Source organism: Lipophrys pholis, assembly GCF_963383615.2.
Source record: "Lipophrys pholis genome assembly, chromosome: 4".
Taxonomy (NCBI): domain Eukaryota; kingdom Metazoa; phylum Chordata; class Actinopteri; order Blenniiformes; family Blenniidae; genus Lipophrys; species Lipophrys pholis.
In genome coordinates this window covers 28,056,459-28,066,751 of record NC_137637.1, presented here as the reverse complement: position 1 = coordinate 28,066,751, position 10,293 = coordinate 28,056,459, and the positions used below count along the sequence as shown (strand labels likewise).

Genomic DNA, 10,293 nt, shown 5'->3' with positions numbered 1-10,293 from the left:
TAGCATCGGCATTAAAGCTGAGGGTGAATTGATGGAAGGAACAATATCAGCATGAATTACCTTTGGTGTCCTCATCAAAACTCAAGCTGTTGTCGTAAATATACGGCAACATTATAAAATTCTGAGGTTTTGTTATAAATGGGCAAACACATATATGTACGATTTTAAATGATTTTAATTTTTGAAATTAGTTTTTATTGCTCTTATACACTTTTCTTTGAGTGGTGCATAACTTTTGCACTTCAGTCAGTTAAATAAGTGGCTCAATGAAATAAAGCAAAACCAGTTTCATTATGTTATTAGTGTCACCGATTTTGTAATTTGGGTTATTTATATCTTATTTTCGTGAGAATATGTTATATTTTACACATGTACCTGAAGTCCACACGGTCTCTTTGGGGATTTTTTGCTCTTTAAGAACAAAGCTCATGTCCTGAGTAATATCATCATCAATATTTCTTTATTGGAAACAATTGGAAATATTTATTTCTTGGGGTTTTTTTGTTCTTAATATTCTTAATCTTGTGTTTGAACGTGGATCTTGTCAAATTTAACATGTCCACTCTGTCACCTATTTATCATACATACAGGACTTTTTTGAAACAGTATTCAATCACCTTCAAAGATAAGTAACTCAAAGTCCCCCCCCCCCCCCAAAAAGGCAAAAAATTCTCACTCAAACTCAAACTGTTCACCCTGTCATTGCCCACCTTGTCGGTCTTCACTGACATTGTCTGTGAAAGAGCAGAACACATGTGTGGCGTGAACTACATAATGACTGTAAGACATGCAACATTTATACATATTTATTTAATAACATACACAATAATATGACAGAAACTTGTTTATATCGTTATCAGCAATCCTCCTTTTGATGATGGAAGTAATGTCACAATGCATATTTTGTTCTTGTGTTATTTTGAAATTCTGTCTTTTGTGTCAGGCTCCTTGACTTCCCCTCCTCGTGTCTAATTGCTGTTGCCCGCCTTGATGTGCTTCACCTGTGCCTGAATGTGGGATCGTCTTCACCTGGTGCATGGCTGGGGTATATATTGGGTGTCTTCTGTGTCGATGGCTCACCATTATGTCCATCTGTGTTCTGTGTGTTTGGACTTCCCAGCAGCTCTTTATTTTTTTTCCCTTTGATCTCAAGTACTTTGTTGTTTTGATCAATTGGACTTTTTGGTTGGAATAAAAATGAGCTCCTGTTCCACCGATGGCAGTGTTTGGCATTATTAGTCCTCATCTGAGCCAAACACAACAGAGACCTAGAACACTAAAAGGGAGAGAATCCATCCAGCCTTCTGTTTGATACCCAGCCAGATTTAAGTACTCATTTTATGTCTATGGAAGGTGTTTTTTTTTTAATGCTTTTAAATGGGGACCACGAATTGGAAATTTGACCTTAAAACTTAGTTGTCAGATATTTATTACAGAAGACACTACAATGGTTCCACTTTATGATAAAAACAAATGTTCAATAGCAAATGCATAATCATCAAAATAGCATGCTCAATAACTCAAACATCCTGATGGGAAAGGGACTAAATATCTTTATATATTTTATATTCACCATGAAATTAAGATTTATTTCTTCAGTGTCAGTGAATTAATTTGCATCATCTCTAGCATGAAAATACAGATACTGGGCTATCGCTGAAATGCTGAATACACACGTGTATCAGAAGAAACTGGAAGTTGGTCATTTCTAAGGGAAATAGTTCCCTGTCTTTTTTTTTAAAAGACCGGGGAGAACCCTGTCAGCAGACTGAAATACAAAGAAGAAGCATAAAGCAATGGCTTATTGATACGTCTCCATGTCATTACTACAAGAATGAAAACACTTCCTAGATACAATGAGAACATTGAAGCCTGCAGCATGGAAGTACTTTTGTTTCTGTATGTGAGTCTCAAGAACAGAAGTTCTGTGTACAGGCCATGTTCATGTCGAAACAAACAAAATCCCAAACATTACATCACATTACTCCTTTCTAGGAAGTTTAACATACTGTATGTCTGCCACAGCATACATCATTCAAATGATTGCTTTGAAAAAGCCTGACATCCATCTAATCACTTGAATCTGATGTTGTGAAATGCAAAAATATCCAAATTATTGAGAGCACTGGACAATGAGATATTGGTCTGGTGAGGTGGTGTGATGGTCGTATAGCTCTCTCATGTTACAGCCAGAATATTCACAGTTCTTGTCAGGGTTTTTTTTTTATATATATAAATAGTCACTTCAGTTTTCAGCAGCTTGTAGGTGTGAATGACGTATGTTGACGGAACTTTTAATGTTTTAATTTTTTAAGGGAAGTTTGTCATATCCATAGACAAAACAAAGTCTACAATGACTATGGTTGTCTCATCAATGCTGAGTAAAAAAATATTTATTTCAAAGGTAATTGTTGTGAATTTTTTAATTACCAAGTATTAAATGTCATCACTTGGTTGACTTAATAGACTTAGTTGTCCCCATCTGATCTTTTGTTTAAAAATCCTTGTCAATCTCACTCAACATCTTAGCACCTGTAGCTCTGCTCTTTCAACTTCCCGTCTCCTTTCATACAAATATATATTTCAAAAGAATTGGCTTTCAGCTTTATTCCCTCTCCATATTAAGCTTCTGAATAAAGCATCCATATCTTTAAGATGAACTGCAATTTGCCAGGCCTGGTTACAAATATACTACTGTAAATGACGGTAAAGTGACGTGTGCGTCCATTGTTGGTGGCCTTTTTTCATTCATGTAATTCCTGTTTGTTCATGATGAAACAAAAGAAGAAATCCTATTTAAACTTGAGCTGTCAACAACAAACGAAAAGACTCAAAGGAAACAAACAACCAGGAATGATCTCGTGAACACTTTTCACAGCTGGAGTGAAATGCTCAGTACATTTAATAGGGAGAGCTTCCCGGTGTTTATTGTCTATTTGCCCTCCATTCAGCTTTTAATTTAAACCTGCATATCCTTTTGAAAAAGTTGGCGAGTTTGACGAATTAATATAAACACAACCAGAGACGACAGAGCAGCTGAATTGTTATGTCAGGGTGAAATTAATTCTGCTTTAATATGGCATGCTCGGTGAAGACGTCGGGAATAATTTCATTAATTGGAACCGGTAATAGAAGCTTCATTGTCATGTAATTATTCTGGCATGTGCACAAGCGGAACTCTGCAGAGCCAAATGTAATTAAACCTTTTTTTAATCAAATTCATTACTCCTGTTTGTAGATAATGTTTTGCAGTGCACCCATAGAAAGGGACGTGGAGGATGACGTGTGTATATATATATATATATATATATATATATATATATATATATAAGTATGGTGCCAAAACCAAAGTGTGATGATTGAGCTTGTCAGCTTCCTAAAATGTCCTCATTTATCAATTTGTCAGTACGTCTACTGGATCACTTTCATTTAATTTGGCTAATTGTATTTTCTGAAACAGGCTAGAACAATGGGGTTTTTTTTGTTAAAGTAATGCAATATCGTCCTTTGCGCTCATGTTTCGGAAATGTTTCACCATCATCACTGTTGTTCTTGGTCTGCAACAGGACCTGAGCACTTACACGTCCATGATACAATAACTGACTGCGTAATTAACTTATTGCCACCTTAACAAGACACTATTATATATCCAATGCCTTTTGGGCATGCGTGCGTGCATGTGTGCTTTGCTCCCAACAAAGCTGCCATGGATGAAATCAGGGAGGGAGAGACGATGGATGGATGGATGGTTAAAACAAAAAGTAAAGGGCAACACAAGGTTCGACAGTGACTCTTTCTCTCAAGGTGATAACAAATGGTGAGTCCCAGTGTGATAATAGAGGCCAAATAAAGCTGATTTACTGTCTGCTCTAATGTAAACACTGAAACCAAAGATTAGAGGCAACGTGCCACTGTCACATTCCACCATAACATCCTGAATCATTGCTTTCTTTAAAGTGATCCAGCTGGATGCATTTACAAGCCGACGTTGAATGTGCTTCCTTAAGCAAGTAAAAACCATCCCATTGATTGGTTGCTCAAGACTACTTGCTGCCAAAGTCCTTTCATTTTTGATGGGATAATTTAATCAGCTTTTTTTTTTTTTTTTTTTTAAAGCAATCAAGTTTATATCTTCTGTAGGCAAGCTTTAAGAGCCTTTTTAAGAAAAAAAAAAAAAAAAAGACATAATGGGAAAATATATCTAACTGTTATTAACTTGAAAGTTGTAAGAGTAAAATATTGGGTATTACAAAGAAGCTCATTACGTAGATGATCGTTAAATGCTATCACATAACACTTGGACAGACTCTTGGTAGGTTTACACACATTGGTGTATATGTCGTAATGCACAATAAACGAATGGCTTTACTGAGAAGAGGGAAAAAAAGAGGAATTATTAAATTGAAAGGGGACATGAGTCATACTGATGATGAAAAATATGTAAATTAACCAAGTGAGGTGAGACGGTTTAAAAGCAAAGAGTGAACAGTGATGCATTGTACGCTGTATTATCAGGATCGTAGAAACTCCTAGGGCTGAAAGGAAAGCTGGTCCACCAGCAAACTCAGATTACTAAAATACTTAATCAGGCTATAATTTATACAAACAGTCTGGGCACTTGGAAACTGAATCCTGTAAGCTAGTAGAAAAGGAAAAAAATAAAAAACTACATTGCCTTGCAAACATCATGCTGCAAGCTATTTGACCATTTTGCAAGAAAACAAGCAAACAGATAGAGATCATGTGAAATCTGACTCCTCACAGGTTCCTGCCTTCCTCCTGCTGCCTGTTCACCTGGACTTTAGCTGCTCAACGATTCCCAAACACGTGAAGCTGTAGTGATGCAAGACAGTTTCTAGTTCCCAGCTACAGGCCCAACAAGCTCTTTGTTGAGCATTGTGTGGAGTTTGCAATGATATTCAGCTGTCTGGTGGGTTTTCTCCAAATACTTTCTTCCATACTCCAAATGCATGGGCGTTAGATCAAAGAAAGAAATGGCTTCACAGGAAATGCATGTGTGTGTGCATCATATAGACCCAGCAGCCTCATGATGTGCCGATCGATACCAAAATATTAATACTTCTGATACTGTGTATCTGCGTGTTTTTAAATTGAGTCTCATATTAGGGAATCAATATTTACATCATACCCGCTATCTTTCATCAAAGTTAAGCTGTTCAAGGCCCAACAGGAAGAACTTCTTCTTGCACAAGTGATACGTGATGGTATTACAGCAAAATTAATACGTGTTTAATATGTGTTGTAACAGTGGCGGAAAATTACTGTTGCAACAACATACTATAGGCTTATTAGGGTAAAACCAACCTCTAAGCCCATCTCACAATCTAACACTGTTTGAAGGTAAGAATGAAAGTATACTGTTTGTCTTGATGTCTTTCAAACAGCGATAGTTTCTAATAAAATGCCAGTAACTCCTTTGTCTGACCACATTAGCTTGGATATACCCTAGCACATGGGCTTTTCTACAATGTTCATATCGGTATTGGCAATACGAGCAATAATTTTACTGAGTATTGGATAAAAAAAAAGAGAGATTGACCACAGATTAAGCCAGTAAAGAAGATGGATGGATAATTCACAACAACAAAAAATTCTGACATTGCATTCCAAAGCTAGCTCATTTTCCTTCGGAGAGGAGCATTTGATCCAGAGAAAGTAGTCTTGTTTACACTTTGATGAGAAATGGACATATTCAAACTGCTTTCTTATCTGTTTGATATAGTCAATCAATAATTAGCCAAACACATGGACACTGAGTCCATATGTGAGTGAGATAAGATTTAAAAAAGATGACAGATTAGCATATTTATAGCACAATTGTGTATATCTGTCCATAAATGGAAGATTCATCATTTGACTGGGGTGCATTCTGACACTTCTCTGGAATGGAATATTCAATTGGAATGACCAATCACACAAATGCCCATCTTCTGATTTATATCATGTAATATCTGGAAATGGATTGATTTGATCAGTAGGATTTTTAAAATGTAACAAACCACATCTCAATGAAAGTTGCCACTTATGCCAGACCACACTTCCTCTCAAAAACCACACAGACACATGCACACACACCAAATGTGGGACAACAATATCACTGCAGAGGACTGCAGAAATTAAAGTCCCTCCCCTCAGTTTTATGACTCTGGTCAGAGAGAGTGGGGAAGAGGGAGTGAGAGAGTAAGGATGCAGAAGCGTGACGATGCTCTGGTACCCAGTCCCTGTGCAGAGCTTCTCTAACATGCACAGGATTGATCGTTCAGAGAGAATTCATGAACACAAGGGAAACTCATTGTGTAAACGTGGCAAAGAGGGGAAGTGCTCTGCTCCCACTCAGATAAGGTACAAATCAGAAGATGTTTTTGCTGAAGAAGACCCCAAAGTGGAGAGAAGAAGTTCTAAGTGATTTATTTTTTTCATAATATTCATAAAGGTAGGCTGGATCTGAAGAGACAATGATGTCTTCCTCTCCTGGTATCAAGCCTCGGGAGCATGTGGACTTGTTGTACATCTCCATTGAGACGGCCATTGCTCTGGCTTCGGTGATGGGAAACGTTCTGGTGGTGCTGGTGGTGTGTGTGAACCGGGCACTCCGTGACACCACCTTCTCCTTCATCGTGTCTCTGGCCGTGGCCGACATCGCTGTGGGAGTTTTGGTCATACCCCTGGCTATTGTCATCAGTCTGGGATTTAGCACTCAGTTCTACACCTGCCTCTTCCTCTCCTGCCTGCTGCTCATCATCACTCAGAGCTCCATCCTGTCCCTGCTGGCTATAGCCATTGACAGATACCTGCGGGTCAAGATTCCCACCAGGTGAGGAACTGTTGTTCAACCATTTCACATGAGATGAGATCAGTTGAGAAGACTCTTAAGAGTCTTAAGATCCCCCCCACCCCCTCTCTCTTGTGCCTGTGAAATAAACATGACAACTTTTATGAATAAAAAACATTTACATTTTATGGGATAATACCACGTCATTGGAAATGTGTTGTGGTTATGTTCGATAAAAACATCCGTGTCATTATAATAAATGCTTTTGTATTTTCCAGAAAAAACAATAAAATATTCATAACATAGAGCAATAGGAAATGGATGTGAGCGTCATCTGTGATTCATTATTGTAGACTGACCCTTTTGACAAATATACTGATTCATGCCAACCCTGACAGTAGCCTTCTTTGCCACAGTAGTTGTAGTAATTCAATTGTTATGACACTGGGCATCATGTATAGCTTCTCATATCATTTTAATTAAATGGATCACTTCTATTTTTATTGATCCTAAAACCAGCATGTCGTTGACTGCCACTCAAAGGAACTCAAACAGCAAAACACTTACATTTTCTCATTACGGCACAAACAACAATACATCCACACAGCGACAACAATCGTGTCTCTCGTTTTGGAGCTCTCTACCATCATTTTGTTGATTGTGCACTTTTATTTTTTCTCCATCAGATGGAGTCAGATAAGGGATGTCTGCACAGTAGCACCGTATATTGCAGTGCTGTTTAATGTGAATCAATGGGCTGGACATCAAAACCTTTTAAGTAAATTAAAGTGTCACTGTCTGTCTGAATAACTGACATACGCACAGTCTGTTAAAGGATTTGGCCGTCACCCAGACAGGTTTTTGTTCATCAGTTGGACCTGGATGTCTAAAGCTAGCGATGAGAGATTAAAAAAAACAAACTGAAAAAAACAAGTTGGCATTAGTTCAGAAGTTGTACAATTACAGTTACATTTGTGTGTGCATTTAGATTATGAGAAAACCTCTTGTTTGTTTTCCACTTATCCTGCTCAGGTACTGCATCATAGTGACCCAGGGCAGGGCCTATGTGGCCGTGTGTCTGTGCTGGATCCTCTCCTTCCTCACTGGACTGGTCCCGATGATTGGCTGGAATAATCGCGATGCCCTAGGAAACTTGAGCATCTCCAGTGAGATCACCTGCGAGTTCACCACCGTCATGAGGATGGATTACATGGTGTACTTCAACTTCTTCGGCTGGGTGGTGGTGCCACTCACAATAATGATCGTCCTGTATGGTGAGATCTTCCGGGTTATCCGGCGGCAGCTGAACCGTCGAGCTGAGGCCACGTGCGACGCCGACAGGTATTACCAGAAGGAGCTGAAGCTGGCCAAATCACTGGCCCTGGTGGTTTTCCTCTTTGCTGTGTGCTGGCTGCCGATACACATCATGAACTGCATAACCTTCTTTTGCCCAAAGTGTTACGTTCCCAAGTTTGCCTTGTACATCGGGATCTTCATGTCCCACGTGAACTCGGCCCTCAACCCCATGGTTTATGCATTCAGGATAAAGCGGTTTCGTGTCACGTTGATCCGAATCACTAGCCGCTGCATGTTATGTAAAGCAGCAGAGCCCACCCCTTGCCCCACCAGCACACCAGCCCTGACTGAAAAAGTGGACGTGAACCTATAAAAAGAACTCCAGTTCCTATTTGTTCATGGCTTGATGTGGGAATACATCAACAACAGACACTCACAGGTTCAAAGCCCTTCTCTGTCTCGCTCAAGTGTCTGACCCATCCACAATCCTTCGAGCCATGTCTTAATAAAATGGATCAACAATGTGGAAAAAAATAACTGAAGAAGCCTGAATTGCGTTGCTTTATCTCAATTCAACAATTATATTAACACCGAACAGATTTAAAAAAAAACAAAACAATAAAAATATCAAACATCTGTGACCGTTCATAGTCATTAATGCTATGCTGCATCTAATTGGATTATGCAGGAAACGGAACTTGCTTGACTTTTATTTATAATTCACTTCTTTTTGGAAAGTTTTACTCTGTCAATAAAATCATATAAAAAAAACTGGCACCAGGAATTGTGAAACTCGGATTGTATACACGAGGCGTTATATCTTCCTGATAAGTCAAAATTCATTCAATTCGTTTAAGTAGAAATGTCTTGAATTAAAAATGTAGATTCTGAAAACAAGTCCCATGTAAAATGTGATGAACTGGGTGGAGACTTGTTGAATAAACTTTTACTTGATACTTGAAAAAAGGAACAACTTCTTCACATATCATATAAATTGCTAGCTCTTTCTTTCATCGTTGACGGATTATTTAAAATTTAAAAAAGGGAGAGAAAGTATGCTATGAGACAGTCCACAACACTGACCGTCTGAAGAGCAACTATTTCACATCCCCCCATCTTAATCAGAGTAACTGTTTTCAGAGTTCATGGTACATTCATAGTATTTAATTTTTCAAATATTCATTTGAACGTTATGATGAGATGAACTCAATTGTCTTGCAATGTTTAATTAAATATTATGTAATTATTCTTTGAAGACCATCCATCCATCTGTTATACTGCTTTATCCAACTTTTGGTCGTGCTGGATCTGATACCAGTTTACTATGGGACACAGAGACAATCGCACACACTCCCATTTACATCTATAGGCAATTTTAGGGATGCCAATTAGCCTCAATTGCATGATTTTGCACTGTGGGGGGAAAAAAAACCCTAGAGTCACAGGGAGAATATGCAAACTCAAGTCCAAGTTCCCCAGCGCAGACTCAAACATATGATATTCGCACTGTGACCACATCCATGTTTATGCCAAATTTTACTCCATCCCATTGCATTTTTTTCCCATCTCATTTTAAAGGATGAATTTACTGAACAAAAGGTTAATTTGAAAATTCACTGGCCAAAGCAGAGGAGTCTGCGCAGGAAGATTAATTACAGTGAGATTGATGGAGAGCACAGTATGTTCTGTGTGTGTTTCCATCCAACACACTGAGAAGTGAAAAAAGCTTTGCTGGGAATGCAAATTAATAACAAAGTCACTTCACCAAATGAAGCAAAACTCTGGCAATGTCAAAGCAATTCAGCCGTAAGTCTTTATCACGGGATGCAGGGACTGCTGGAGCTAATTCAGCTGGTTTAAGTCATAATTCAAAAGCTCTGGCAGAATGGTGAAAAGGCTTGGGAGCATTTCAGTAAATTGCCCATAGAGCATTATGCTGAAGTGATTTATTCCAACTCTAATGCTAACGCTTTGGCTAAAGCTGCATCGGTTCTGCTTTGTCATCACTTTGACTTCTGCCTGATTTCAGTCCGACAGTATCCACGGCCACGTGTTCGATCAAGCTTACAATATGTAACTTTAACTACATTGTCATTTTATATGATTAAAACATCGGGTCCGGCGTGAAAACGTACGGTGAACTTCAAAACGACATTTACCTCAATCAAATTTATGAACATGCGAGGCCTACATCGTGTATCTGT

General features: G+C 38.5%; 1 protein-coding gene across 1 annotated transcript; it reads left to right on the top strand.

Annotated features, from left to right (window-relative positions):
• Positions 1-6,476: 6,476 nt before the first annotated feature.
• Positions 6,477-8,462, top strand: LOC308109101 (adenosine receptor A1; the record flags this gene model as incomplete). The annotated part of the gene is made up of 2 exons (XM_080462472.1): positions 6,477-6,835; positions 7,826-8,462. 2 exons carry the CDS (start codon positions 6,477-6,479, stop codon positions 8,460-8,462), a joined length of 996 nt encoding a protein of 331 aa, XP_080318598.1.
• Positions 8,463-10,293: the final 1,831 nt, after the last annotated feature.